The 15,119-nt window shown below is 42.5% G+C and overlaps 2 protein-coding genes across 3 annotated transcripts in view; one reads left to right on the top strand and one right to left on the bottom strand.

The window, feature by feature from the left end:
• exoc4 (exocyst complex component 4) overlaps positions 1 to 11,200 on the bottom strand; it is a 348,017-nt gene extending 336,817 nt beyond the window's left edge. For both annotated transcript variants that reach the window (XM_078419531.1, XM_078419532.1), the window contains exons 1-2: positions 11,086 to 11,200; positions 2,591 to 2,975 (exon numbers count right to left, since the gene is read on the bottom strand). In XM_078419531.1, the coding sequence (XP_078275657.1) occupies positions 2,591 to 2,975; positions 11,086 to 11,165 (465 nt within the window). In that variant the 5' untranslated portion in view covers positions 11,166 to 11,200. The remainder of the gene's footprint in view (positions 1 to 2,590; positions 2,976 to 11,085) is intronic.
• Positions 11,201 to 12,235: 1,035 nt separating this feature from the next.
• Positions 12,236 to 15,119, top strand: part of chchd3a (coiled-coil-helix-coiled-coil-helix domain containing 3a) — a 233,628-nt gene continuing 230,744 nt past the window's right edge. Inside the window, exon 1 of the mRNA XM_078420115.1 lies at positions 12,236 to 12,478. Within this exon, the coding sequence (XP_078276241.1) occupies positions 12,398 to 12,478 (81 nt within the window). The 5' untranslated portion in view covers positions 12,236 to 12,397. The remainder of the gene's footprint in view (positions 12,479 to 15,119) is intronic.

Here is a 15,119-nt window from a genome sequence, read left to right as displayed (position 1 = left end):
CTCAACCCCATTGAACACTTGTGGGATCAGCTTGGGCGTGCTGTTCGTGCCAGAGTGACCAACACAACCACGTTGGCTGACTTGCGACAAATGCTGGTTGAAGAATGGGATGCCATCCCACAACAGTGTGTGACCAGGCTGGTGACCAGCATGAGGAGGAGGTGCCAGGCTGTTGTGGCTGTGTATGGTTCTTCCACACGCTACTGAGGCTCCTGTTTATTAAATGAATAAATTGTTAAATTGCCAATATGTCTTGTTTCTTCAGACTTCAATCATCCAATCCACCAAACAACACCGAACAAGAGTCAATGGCAGAATAAGCTGTTTGGCATTGGCAGAGAAGATTTGGCAGATTTTTCATGGGCGCAACCCACATACTCAGCTCTGCTGCTCATCCCACAAATGCATGTTCCTTACAAATGTGGCACCATTTAAAAGGGAAATAAACAGGCTTTCCAATGGTATAAGATTTATTGCCAAGAAGCATTGTTACAACAAAGAAATAATCTACCAAACACAAATTTCCTTACTTTTTGTGCTATGTTTATATATATATATATACACACACACAAACAAATAGAGGGAAAAGTGATCGCTATATGTATATTTGCAAAGTGTACATATACACACACTGAACTTTTTATTTCTCTCTCGTTTATTATATTGTTTACAGTGTACTATGTTTACATATTCTGTTGTGCTGCTACAAGTAAGAATCTGGAGCATATGACAATAAAACATTCTTGATTCTTGAAAGGATTCACAAGGAGGAAAATCATATTTGACTTCAAATGATGGCCAAAGGTAATTTTTGAATTCTATATTAGCTTCATGAGTTCACTTGGTATCCCCTGAACTGGAGGAGAAGCAAATCAATCTTGATCCAAAGAAACTGGCTATGCAGTAACAACATTCAGAACAGTAATGCACAAATATGGTCTACCATAATTTTGGTTTGGTTGGCTGAAGGACAGTTTTTCCTGAACAGAATGATGGGAAAAATCAATGAGGCAGGAGGAGGTGAATCAGATAAAGAACAAGGTAAATATCATGTGTTTTTTGGGGGGAGTGTACAGAGAAAATCAAGCAGATGGGAGGATGGATTTGTGCAGACATGTAAGGCAAAGGGGCAGGGAACGAATGTCTGAATCTTGGGCTGGGGGAATACTGGCATTTCAGAACACATGACACGTTAGTTTCGTTCTCAAAGAAACTTAACAGATTTCACTATTATTTGTGGACTTAACGTAATAGTTCTTTCAAGGATCGTGTTACCCATTCCTTCTCCAGAGATGCTGCCTGTCCCGCAAAGTTACTCCAGCTTTTTGAGTACATCTTTGATTTAAACCAGCATCTGCAGTTCCTTCTTACACAGTGTTACCATTAATGCAAAGCCTTTGGTTCCCTGTCTTCTCTTCATTCTTAAACAGCCAATTTACCACTTAAGTTGTCGGCAATACTCAACAATTAAAACCTTTATAAATAACAAATTTATTGAGAAAACCTCTTTTATGGTGTCTTTGGCCAAGAAAATATTATAAAATGCCTCCATTGCAATATGAAATTATAATCTACATTATTCAACCTTAACCATGTCCAATTAGTGCATGCCTTTTCTGTAAATCCAGCAGCATTAATTTTATTTTGTCTAATTAAGTATATTAGTCCACTTTTTCCATAGATAGTTAATGAATGTAGCACAGATTTTGTTTATATCACCTGTGCATTTATTAATCTGAGCTAATCTTTAACAGCACATGAAGTTTGGTAGTTTTATCATCGACATTTGTCTTTGCACCACATAATAAATAGCCAATTTATAGAAACAATTGTTTTGTTTTAGACATGGAGAAAATCCCAGCAGACTTTTTAAAAGTAAAAGAGCTCAATTTTGTTGAACAAAGTTGAAAACTCCCCTCCTCCCCCGCCCCAATCCTGGCTGGTTTCTCCCCTCCTTCTCCACAATTCACAACTTTTCAAGCCTCAAGTTCCACAATTTGCAAATCTTTATCCTTTGGGGCTCACACCTGTCTTTTCATCTCTGGCCTTTGTCCAACAATCTGCCTATCAAAACCAAACCCTTGCCTCTGTTCACCAATTACCGGCCATGCTCTGTTCTGCCCCTCCTCATTTCCAGCTTTGTTATCTGTTCCCCCTGCAATCAGTTTGAGGAAGGGTCCTGACCCAAAACGTCAACTGGCCATGTGCTACAGAGATTCTGACAGACCAACTGAGTTACTCCAGTAATTTGTGTCAATTGATGTCTGTTCAGAAATCAACAATAACATTTCCATCCACAGCTGTTGCTTTCCTGTGAATACTCTCTAGCTCATCAGAACCGTTTTGCACGAACTGGTAAATAAGGCACGATTATAAAAAATCTCCTGTATTCAACCAAATGCCACAAGATAACTTCCAAAGCTCTTTCCAACTAGCTTTATTGATAACAGTTTCATTCTCAAAATACTTGCATACAGGGTCTTTATCACAACTGAAAGCTTTATTTCAGAAATTTGAACTTCAAAGAATACTGACAAGAAAATATAATATTTCGTAAATCACATTTTGGTAAATGATCCAGGGTACTAACCAACATGTCCGTGGCATGAAGATAATGTTTGCTTGTCATGCATCGCTCCAGTTTTTGTGGTATTTGTTTGATGCTCTCGATTTCATCCAGCAAGTTTAGCACATGCTTATGTTCAATACCTTCGATCCATAATTTACGCAATTCATCTCTTTTGCAGTGCAGCAACATTTTACATGAAAGTAGATTCTCTTTCACCTGCTTAATCTTGTTACGTGAGCTGGTGATACGTTCAGTGATGCTTTGGTATGTCCTGATGGCTGTGGTAAGTTCTGTATAATGCTGCACAATCAATTCATCCAAGTCATGGTCACATTTCTCATAAGCTTCCTCTAGGCGGCCCTTTTCAGCTTCGCGATCTTGAACATCATTGCTAGTTGACAGAGTTCTTTAAGAAGATACAATAAATATTAGATGTCATTTTCTGAATGAATGAAAGTATGAGCAAAGTATTCTCATCATTTAACCCTTGTTGAATACTGAATGACAATCGTTTTTAAAGTTAGCAATTCTCTGTAATGTTTGTAATCATGTAGTTTAGACTGTGCATTGTCAAAAGGACAATACATGTGAAAACTTAGTCCATCTTGTTTAATGAAGCAATAGAAATCACACAAAGAATGTACGATACAGGAGACAATTTGCCGCATCACTGTGCCAATTGAAAATGCAACACAAACTAATCCCACTTTTTAGAACAAGGACTGGAGAATAGCCAGTATTGTACCTTTGTTTAAGAAGGGCAACAGGGACAAACCAGAAGGTTATAACCTGGTAAGTACTTTATCAGTGGTAGAAAAATTATTGCAGAACATTCATTGGGGAAGGATTACTTGCATAAAAAATCATAGGCATATTATGAATAGTCAGTACAGCTTGATGGGATGTGGGGGCAGGAGGGGAGTATTGGTGTTTCATAAATACTATTGAGTGTTTTGAGGATGCTATGAAGGCAATTGATGAGGGTAGGGCTCTGGACAATGTCAACATGGACTTTAGTAAAGCATTTAACAAGGTTCATTATTGTAGACCTGTCCATATCATATCATATATATATAGCCGGAAACAGGCCTTTTTCGGCCCACCAAGTCCGTGCCGCCCAGCGATCCCCGTACATTAACACTATCCTACACCCACTAGGGACAATTTTTTACATTTACCCAGCCAATTAACCTACATATCTGTACGTCTTTGGAGTACAGTATTAAGATTAGTATTGGAGTACAAGATTAAGTAACATTGGATCCACAGCAAGTTGGTGAATTAGATGCAAAATTTTCTAGAGCTAGAAAACAGAAGATGGTGGTAGGGGGATATTTCTCTGACTGGGGGGTATGCAACCAGCTGTGTTCTGCAAGGATCAGTGCTGGGCCTACTGTTATTTGTAATATATATTGATGTTTTGGATGATCAAGTCTGATTACTAAGTTTCAAAATGATGTTTATTATCATATGCATGTACGGTTAGGACCAGGCACAATAAAAAAGCTATGTAGCAGGATACAGACCAGTTGGAAATCTTGGCAAATAAATGGCAGACAAAGTTTATCTAGGCATGCGAGGTGATGCAATTTGTGAGGTCATATGCAAATGAAAAGTGTACAGTAAAAGGCAGAACCTGTGGGAGGGTTGATGTATAGAGTGATCTCATGGTGCACAAGTCCCTGGTCTGTGGTTCCCTACAGTGGCGACACAAGTTGATAGGGAACTAAAGAAGACATAAGGGATGATTACTTGGGGAATTGAGTAGTCAGATTATTGTGTTGCAGCTTTATAAAACTTAACGTCAAGCCACATCTAGAATATTGTGTGCAATGCTGGTCACAATAGACAATAGGTGCAGGAGTAGGCCATTCAGCCTTTCGAGCCAGCACCGCCATTCAATGCGATCATGGCTGATCACTCTCAATCAGTACCCCGTTCCTGCCTTCTCCCCATACCCCCTCACTCCGCTATCCTTAAGAGCTCTATCCAGCTCTCTCTTGAAAGCATCCAACGAACTGGCCTCCACTGCCTTCTGAGGCAGAGAATTCCACACCTTCACCACTCTCTGACTGAAAAAGTTCTTCCTCATCTCCGTTCTAAATGGCCTACCCCTTATTCTTAAACTGTGGCCCCTTGTTCTGGACTCCCCCAACATTGGGAACATGTTTCCTGCCTCTAATGTGTCCAATCCCCTAATTATCTTATATGTTTCAATAAGATTCCCCCTCATCCTTCTAAATTCCAGTGTATACAAGCCTAATTGCTCCAGCCTTTCAACATACGACAGTCCCGCCATTCCGGGAATTAACCTAGTGAACCTACGCTGCACGCCCTCAATAGCAAGAATATCCTTCCTCAAATTTGGAGACCAAAACTGCACACAGTACTCCAGGTGCGGTCTCACCAGGGCCCGGTACATCTGTAGAAGGACCTCTTTGCTCCTATACTCAACTCCTCTTGTTACGAAGGCCAACATTCCATTGGCTTTCTTCACTGCCTGCTGTACCTGCATGCTTCCTTTCAGTGACTGATGCACTAGGACACTCAGATCTCGTTGAACATCCCCTCTTCCTAACTTGACACCATTCAGATAATAATCTGCCTTTCTATTCTTAGTTCCAAAGTGAATAACCTCACACTTATCTACATTAAACTGCATCTGCCATGTATCCGCCCATTCACACAACCTGTCCAAGTCACCCTGCAGCCTTATTGCATCTTCCTCACAACTCACACTACCCCCCAGCTTAGTATCATCTGCAAATTTGCTAATGGTACTTTTAATCCCTTCATCTAAGTCATTAATGTATATCGTAAATAGCTGGGGTCCCAGCACCGAACCTTGCGGAACCCCACTGGTCACTGCCTGCCATTCCGAAAGGGACCCATTTATCCCCACTCTTTGCTTTCTGTCTGTCAACCAATTTTCTATCCATGTCAGTACGCTACCCCCGATACCATGTGCTCTAATTTTGCCCACTAATCTCCTATGTGGGACCTTGTCGAAGGCTTTCTGAAAGTCGAGGTACACCACATCCACTGACTCTCCCCTGTCAATTTTCCTAGTTACATCCTCAAAAAATTCCAGTAGATTTGTCAAGCATGATTTCCCCTTCGTAAATCCATGCTGACTCGGAATGATCCTGTTACTGCTATCCAAATGCTCAGCAATTTTGTCTTTTATAATTGACTCCAGCATCTTCCCCACCACTGATGTCAGACTACAAGAAGGATGTGAAAGTTGGGGAGTGTGCAGAAGAGGTCATAGAAGAAACACAGAAAGGTGCAGGAGTAGGCCATTCAATATGATCATGGCTGATCATCTAAAATCAGTACCCCATTCCTACTTTTTCCCCATATCCCTTGATTCCTTTAGCACTAAGAGCCAAATCTAACTCTCTTGAAAATTGATGGTCCACCAGGATGTTGTTCAAATTGGAGTACGTTAGCAAGGAGAGATTGCACAAACTTGGGTTATTTTCTCAGGAACATCAGAGGAAGAGGGGTTACCATATGGAAGTAAATAAAATTCCAAGAGACAGATCATCAGTCTTTATTCCCAGGATAGAAATGGAAAATACTGAAGGGCATGTTTAAAATGGGTCAAGTCAAATGAAGCAGCAGATACTATAACAACGTTTAAGAGCTCTTTGGCCTGACGCATGAACTGGCAAGGAAACAGGTATTATGGACCACAGCCATATAACATATAACATATAACAACTACAGCATGGAAACAGGCCTGTCCGGCCCTACCAGTCCACGCCGACCATTCTCCCTGACCTAGTCTCATCTACCTGCACTCAGACCATAACCCTCCAATCCCCTCCTATCCATATACCTATCCAATTTACTCTTAAATAATAAAATCGAGCCAGCCTCCACCACTTCCACCGGAAGCCCATTCCATACAGCCACAACCCTCTGAGTAAAGAAGTTCCCCCTCATGTTACCCCTAAACCTTTGTCCCTCAATTCTGAAGCTATGTCCCCTTGTTGGAATCTTCCCCACTCTCAAAGGGAAAAGCCTACCCACGTCAACTCTGTCCGTCCCTCTCAAAATTTTAAAAACCTCTATCGTCCCCCCTTAACCTTCTACGCTCCAAAGAATAAAGACCCAACCTGTTCAACCTCTCTCTGTAGCCTAAGTGCTGAAACCCAGGCAACATTCTAGTAAATCTCCTCTGTACCCTCTCCATTTTGTCGACATCCTTCCTATAATTTGGCGACCAGAACTGCACACCATACTCCAGATTTGGCCTCACCAATGCCCTGTACAATTTCAACATTACATCCCAACTTCTATACTCGATGCTCTGATTTATAAAGGCAAGCATACCAAACGCCTTCTTCACCACCCTATCCACATGAGATTCCACCTTCAGGGAACAATGCACAGTTATTCCCAGATCCCTCTGTTCCACTGCATTCCTCAATTCCCTACCATTTACCCTGTACGTCCTATTTTGATTTGTCCTACCAAAATGCAGCACCTCACACTTATATCAGCATTAAACTCCATCTGCCATCTTTCAGCCCACCCTTCCAAAAGGCCCAAGTCTCTCTGTAGACTTTGAAAATCTACCTCACTATCAACTACTCCACCTATCTTAGTATCATCTGCATATTTACTAATCCAATTTGCCACACCATCATCCAGATCATTAATGTAAATGACAAACAACAGTGGACCCAACACAGATCCTTGGGGCACTCCACTAGACACTGGCCTCCAACCTGACATACAATTGTCAACCGTTACCCTCTGGTATCTCCCATTCAGCCATTCAGACAGGCAGATAGGATTTGTTTAGCTTGGCATCATGGTCAGCACTGAGTGTTCCTGTACTATTCTATGATCTATGATAACATATAACAACAACTACAGCATGGAAACAGGCCTGTCCGGCCCTACCAGTCCACGCCGACCATTCTCCCTGACCTAGTCTCATCTACCTGCACTCAGACCATAACCCTCCAATCCCCTCCTATCCATATACCTATCCAATTTACTCTTAAATAATAAAATCGAGCCAGCCTCCACCACTTCCACCGGAAGCCCATTCCATACAGCCACAACCCTCTGAGTAAAGAAGTTCCCCCTCATGTTACCCCTAAACCTTTGTCCCTCAATTCTGAAGCTATGTCCCCTTGTTGGAATCTTCCCCACTCTCAAAGGGAAAAGCCTACCCACGTCAACTCTGTCCGTCCCTCTCAAAATTTTAAAAACCTCTATCGTCCCCCCTTAACCTTCTACGCTCCAAAGAATAAAGACCCAACCTGTTCAACCTCTCTCTGTAGCCTAAGTGCTGAAACCCAGGCAACATTCTAGTAAATCTCCTCTGTACCCTCTCCATTTTGTCGACATCCTTCCTATAATTTGGCGACCAGAACTGCACACCATACTCCAGATTTGGCCTCACCAATGCCCTGTACAATTTCAACATTACATCCCAACTTCTATACTCGATGCTCTGATTTATAAAGGCAAGCATACCAAACGCCTTCTTCACCACCCTATCCACATGAGATTCCACCTTCAGGGAACAATGCACAGTTATTCCCAGATCCCTCTGTTCCACTGCATTCCTCAATTCCCTACCATTTACCCTGTACGTCCTATTTTGATTTGTCCTACCAAAATGCAGCACCTCACACTTATCAGCATTAAACTCCATCTGCCATCTTTCAGCCCACCCTTCCAAAAGGCCCAAGTCTCTCTGTAGACTTTGAAAATCTACCTCACTATCAACTACTCCACCTATCTTAGTATCATCTGCATATTTACTAATCCAATTTGCCACACCATCATCCAGATCATTAATGTAAATGACAAACAACAGTGGACCCAACACAGATCCTTGGGGCACTCCACTAGTCACTGGCCTCCAACCTGACATACAATTGTCAACCGTTACCCTCTGGTATCTCCCATTCAGCCATTGTTGAATCCATCTTGCAACCTCACTATTAATACCCAACGATTTAACCTTCTTAATCAACCTTCCATGTGGAACCTTGTCAAATGCCTTACTGAAGTCCATATAGACAACATCCACAGCCTTGCCCTTATCAATTTCCCTGGTAACCTCTTCAAAAAATTCAAGAAGATTAGTCAAACATGACCTTCCAGGCACAAATCCATGTTGACTGTTTCTAATCAGGCCTTGATTATCCAAATAATTATATATATTGTCCCTAAGTATCTTTTCCATTAATTTTCCCACCACAGACGTCAAACTAATAGGTCTATAATTGCTAGGTTTACTTTTAGAACCTTTTTTAAACAAAGGCACAACATGCGCAATGCGCCAATCTTCCGGCACCATCCCTGTTTCTAATGACGTTTGAAATATTTCCGTCATAGCCCCTGCTATTTCTGCACTAACTTCCCTCAATGTCCTAGGGAATATCCTATCAGGACCTGGAGACTTATCCACTTTTATATTCTTCAAAAGTGTCCGTACCTCCTCTTCTTTAATCCTCCTAATTTCCATCACTACTCTACTTGTTTCGCTTACCTCACATAATTCAATATCCTTCTCCTCGGTAAATACCGAAGAAAAGAAATTGTTTAATATCTCCCCCATTTCTTCCGGCTCAGCACATAGCTGTCCACTCTGACTCTCTAATGGACCAATTTTATCCCTCACTATCCTTTTGCTATTGACATATCTGTAGAACCCCTTGGGGTTTACTTTTACATTACTTGCCAAAGCAGTCTCATATCTTTTTTTCGCTTTTCTAATTTCCTTTTTAAGATTCCTTTTACATTCTTTATATTCCTCAAGAACCTCATTTACTCCCTGCCGCTTATATTTATTGTATATCTCCCTCTTTTTCCGAACCAAGTGTCCAATTTCCCTGGAAAACCATGGCTCTTTCAAATTATTATTCTTTCCTTTCCACCGAACAGGGACATAAAGACTCTGTACTCTCAAAATTTCACCTTTAAATATCCTCCATTTCTCTATTATATCCTTTTCATAAAACAACAATTTCCATTTCACTCCTTTTAAATCCTTTCTCATCTCCTCAAAATTAGCCTTTCTCCAATCCAAAATCTCAACCCTTGGTCCAGATTTGACCTTCTCCATAATGATATTGAAACTAATGGCATTATGATCACTAGACCCAAAGTACTCCTCAACACATACCTCCGTCACCTGACCCATCTCATTTCCTAACAGGAGGTCCAACACTGCCCCTTCTCTGGTAGGCACCTCTACGTATTGCTGCAAAAAACTATCCTGCACACATTTTACAAACTCCAAACCATCCAGCCCTTTAACAGAATGTGATTCCCAGTCTATATACGGAAAATTGAAATCACCCACAATCACCACTCTGTGCTTACTACTAATATCTGCTATCTCCTTACATATTTGCTCTTCCAATTCTCGTTCCCAATTTGGCGGTCTATAATACACCCCTATAAGTGTTGCTAAACCTTTCTCATTTCTGAGTTCCACCCAAACAGCCTCCTTAATCGAGCCTTCTAGTCTGTCCTGCCAAAGCACTGCTGTGATATCCTCCCTGACAAGCAATGCAACACCCCCACCTCTTGCCCCTCCGATTCTATCACATCTGAAACAATGAAATCCTGGAATATTTAATTGCCAATCGCAACCCTCCTGCAACCATGTTTCACTGATCGCCACAACATCATACTTCCAGATGTCAATCCAGGCTCTAAGCTCATCCACCTTTCTTACAATGCTCCTAGCATTAAAATATACACATTTAAGGGACCCATCATTTCTTATTCTCAGTTTATTTCTTTTCCCTTCTTTCTCTCCTACATATTGGGTCTGAGTGTTTCCCTTTTCTGCCTCCTGCCTCACACACTGCCTATTAGCTATCTGTGTTTGAGTCCCTCCCCCCAACCGTACTAGTTTAAAGTCTCCGCAGTTATTTTAGCAAATCTCCCCGCCAGGATATTGGTTCCCCTCGGGTTCAGATGCAACCCGTCCTTTTTGTACAGGTCATACTTCCCCCAGAAGAGGTCCCAATGATCCAGAAACTTGAAACCCTGCTCCCTGCACCAGTTCCTCAGCCACGTATTTATCCTCCACCTCACTCCATTCCTATTCTCACTATCGCGTGGCACAGGCAGTAAGCCTGAGATTATTACTTTGGAAGTCCTTTTTTTTAAACTCTCTTCCTAGCCCCCTGAATTCTCCTTTCAGGACCTCTTCCCTTATCCTACCTATATTGTTGGTACCTATATGTACCACGACCTCTGGCTCCTTCCAGGGGGGAAAAATGGCCCTTATTTACTCAATCACACCCCCATCCTGTTAAGTCTGCTATCATGCAAGTTTGAGAATTCAATGTGGAGGATTTTCCACCCTTGCCCAATGTTTCCCTCCAACAAGTGACAGCAGAACAATTGGCTTGCCACCATTTAAAAAGAATTGACGGTAATTTCCAGAGAATAGCAGCAATTTCTCCAGCGTAGAAATACGAAATGAATTCCCCCCCCCTTCCCTCAAGTGGTCTATTAGCACTTACCTTATCACTGAAATAAGTAATCCAGAGGGATCTTTACTTTTGCTGATTGCAGTCCTATACTTCCCAGTTTCACTCGCCATCTTGTCGGGTGGCGCCGCCCCCCTCTCCCCCGGCCCGCGCGCCGCAGCTGACAGTTGGAGCAGCCGCCGGCAGTTTACGCCTCACACCGACACCCTGGCACTCCAGCTCACGGCAAGAGCGGGGGAGCTTGCTGAAGGCGAAGAGAGAGAGTGTATATCCAGCAATGAAGGACACATTCCAAAGTTGGCTGAATGCAACTTCATATTATCTGTTATTTATATAAAACAAAAAATTGGGACTACAGTTCCCATGATCCTCTGACTCGCGCCCTCAACGACAACTTTATTTAAAATGCACTCACTGACAAACGGTACTCGCTGAGCAGTCTACAGACACAAAAAAATGCTGGAGTAATTCGGTGTGGCCTGGCAACATCTCACACAAAATGTTGGAGTAAATCAGTGGGGTCTGGCAACATCTCACACAAAATGCTGGTGTAACTCAGTGGGCCAGGCAGTGTCTCACGCAAAATGTTGGAGTAACAGCGTCTCACATAAAATGTTGGGGGTAATTCGGTGGGGCCTGGCAGCATCTCACACAAAATGCTGGAGTAACACAAGTGGGCCAGGCAACATCTCACACAAAATGCTGGAGTAACTCAGTGGGCCAGGCAGTGTCTCACGCAAAATGCTTCTCTAGAGAGAAGGAATTGGTGTAGGGAATAACTGCAGATGCTGGTTTCCACTGAAGGTAGGCGCAGAATGCTGGAGTAACTCAGCGGGTCAGGCAGTCTCTAGAGGGAAGGAATGGGTGTATGGAGTAACTCAGCGGGTCAGGCAGAGTCTCTGGAGAGAGAATGAATGGGTGCAGGGAGTAACTGCAGATGCTGACTTCCACTGAAGATAGACGCAGAATGCTGGAGTAACTCAGCGGGTCAGGCAGAGTCTCTAGAGAGAGAATGAATGGGTGCAGGGAGTAACTGCAGAATGATGGAGTAACTCAGCGGCTCAGGCAATGCCGAACACATTGGCATCGGGGTCATTCCACCCGCCATCCAATCAGTGGCATCCTTCAATCGTGCGTGGGTTCACAACGCAGCTAACTGGCCAATGGGAGCCGGTTTTATTGTTGGTTGGCCGGCCCGGTGAGAGGCGTGATGGAGAGCGTCGGTGACGGCCTGTGACTGGGTCCCTTTTTTTCCCCGAGGTTCCTGCAACTTCTGGCAGAGACAAAATAGTTCATTTTACTTATTTTTATTTCGTCTGTTTGCTTTTTATTTAATGCTGACGAGATGGGAAGTAGCGGGAGCACCAAACGTGTTTCCTTCGAGGCGGATGAGAATGATCAGATCACAGTGGTGAAGGGCATCAGGGTGAGTGAGTGAGTGAATGAGTCACTGTGTCAAACTTTCCTCGTGAATGCCTTGTCACCTTCATTTGACAAACCCGCAGTTATATTTTAAAGCACAGTTATTTTCCACTCTGACCTTGGGCATTATAAAACTTATTCAGCGTTTGGTATTCTCTGAGCTTTTCATTTTAACAGTTTTTAATGTTAATTTCAAGTTTTTACACGTATACTATTGCGCTTTATTTCTTTTGGAAACCTGCTCTTTGCATGCAGTCCAAATTGGCATTCTGGGCTAGTCCTATTTTGCCCATGTGCCTCTAAACCTTTCCTATTCATATATCTGTCCAAATGTCTTTTGAAAGTCATAATTGTCTCCACTTTCATAGGTGCCTCTGGCAAATTGTTCTGGATACCCTCTGAATGAAAAAGTTGCTCAGAGGCCCCTCTTAAATTTCTCTACTCTGATCGTGAGCCTTTGCCCCCTACTTTTAGAATCCTCTCCTCTGGGGGACTAATGACCATGAGTGTTCACTTCATCCATTCTCTCCATTTTGTACACCTCAATAAGGTCAGCCTTGGTCTCATAAAGTGATACAGTGTTGAAACAGGCCCTTTGGCCCAACTTGACCCACACCAGCCCACATGTCCCAGCTACACTCGTCCCACCTGCCTGTGGTTAGCTCATTTCCCTCCAAACCTGTCCTATTTATGTACCCTATCACTATCTCCTATGCTCCATTGAAAATAGTCTCAGCCTAGACTCCCTTTTATTCAAGTCTGCAAGTCCAGATAACATCCTAGTGACACCCTTCCTATAGCTGGTGAAACAGAACTGCATGTAGAACTCCAAACACGGTCTGACCAATAACATGTACATAATTTCCTAACTTTTGTACCCTTTCCAATGAAGACAAGTGCCAAACTCTGCTTTCACCACCCTGTCCATCTGACTTGCCACTTTCAGGGAACTGTGCACTTGTATTGCCAGTTCTCGCTGTTCTACAACACTCTCCAGGACTGTACCATTTACTGTGTAAATCTTATTCTGGTTTGATATACTAAAGTGCAACATCTCACACTTGTCAGCGTGAAATTTCATTTGCTGCTGCTTGGCCCACCTTCCCAGCTGACCTAGATTCTTTTGTAAACTTGGATATCCCTCTTCATAGTCCACTATAACACCAATTTTGGTATCTTCTGTAAAGTTACTAACAGTGTTAACCACACTGTCATCCAAATTGTAAATGTAGATAACAAACAGCAGTGGACCCAGTACTAAGTCCTGCAGCACACCAGGTCACAGGCCTGCAGTCAGAAAAGCAGCTCTCTGGAACTAACCTTTTGTTTCTTCCGGGCCAATTTTGAATCCAATTAGCTTGTTCACCAATTGCATGTGCTCTGACCTTCCACACATGTTTACCATGTGGCCTTGCTAAAATCCACATAGACAGTCCTCTGCCCTGCCCTCATCAATCACTTGGTGAGCTCCCCAAAAAATAAAACTCAGATTTGTGAGACAATGTTTCCCATACTCAAAGCCATGCTGGTTATCTCGAATGAATCCCAGCCTGCCCCTCAGAATTCCCTCCAAGAATTATCCACTGCTGATGTCAGGCTCACCAGCCTGCAGTTCCTTGGTCTTTTTAAATAACAATATAATATTATCCACACTTCTGATACTTCCTACTCTGATCTTCACGTTGTTGGGGTGTTCAAGTTCCTTTTTGGAGAATGCAAGCTGTGTTAATTTTTTCCTTAAATTAAGGAATTAGTTTTTATGCTGTACATGTTTCTTGTTGTGTTTTCAGTTGTCCTTAATCTTTAGTTACTAAAATGGAATCTTAAAAATGAGCATGAAACTTGCATTTGCATGTACTGCTACTTTCCATATCAAGGGTCAAGGGTCAAGAGTGTTTAATTGTGAAATATACCAAAAATGGAACAATGAAATTCTTACTTGCAACAGCATAACAGATCTGTAAACACAGTACTCGTTGTTAACAAACAAAAAAATCTAATAAACAAAAAACCTCAGTATAGGTACAATAAAAGCATTTATGCAACCAAAGCAGTTCACGGTTTATAGTTTATTTAGTGTTTCTAGTGATTGAGAGCCTGATGGTTGTTGGGAAGAAGCTGTTCTTGAACCTGGAGGTTACAGTTTTCAGACCTTCCCGATGGCAGGAGTTAAATGAGAGCCTGGCCAGGATGGTGTGGGTTCCTGATAATGCTTGCTGCCTTTTTGAGGCAGTGCCTCCTCTAGATCCCTTCATTGGTGGGAAGGTCAATACCTGTGGTGTTGTCTGCCAGGTGGTGTCCAACACTGTTTGTAATCTTCATTCCCGGGTGCTTGAGTTGTCGAACCAGGCCATAATGCAACAAGTCAATATGCTCTCTACTGTCCACCTGTAGAAGTTCCAGAGAATATTTGTCAACATACCAAATCTCCTCAACCTTCTAAGGAACTAGAGGCGCTGATGGATTTTCTTTATCATTGCATCAATGCACCAGGCCTGCAACAGCTCTCAGAGATGTGTTTCCCCAGGAACTTTATCTCCACTGTTGACCCATCGATGAAGATTGGTTTTGTGGATTCTCAGCCTCCCTCTTCTAAAGTAATTAATCAGCTCCTTGGTCTTACTGACGTTGACAGCAATCTTGTT

This window comes from Rhinoraja longicauda, chromosome 23 (assembly GCF_053455715.1).
Source record: "Rhinoraja longicauda isolate Sanriku21f chromosome 23, sRhiLon1.1, whole genome shotgun sequence".
Taxonomy (NCBI): domain Eukaryota; kingdom Metazoa; phylum Chordata; class Chondrichthyes; order Rajiformes; family Arhynchobatidae; genus Rhinoraja; species Rhinoraja longicauda.
Note: the sequence above shows the minus strand (reverse complement) of the source record. Positions and strands in the feature narration are given on the sequence as shown.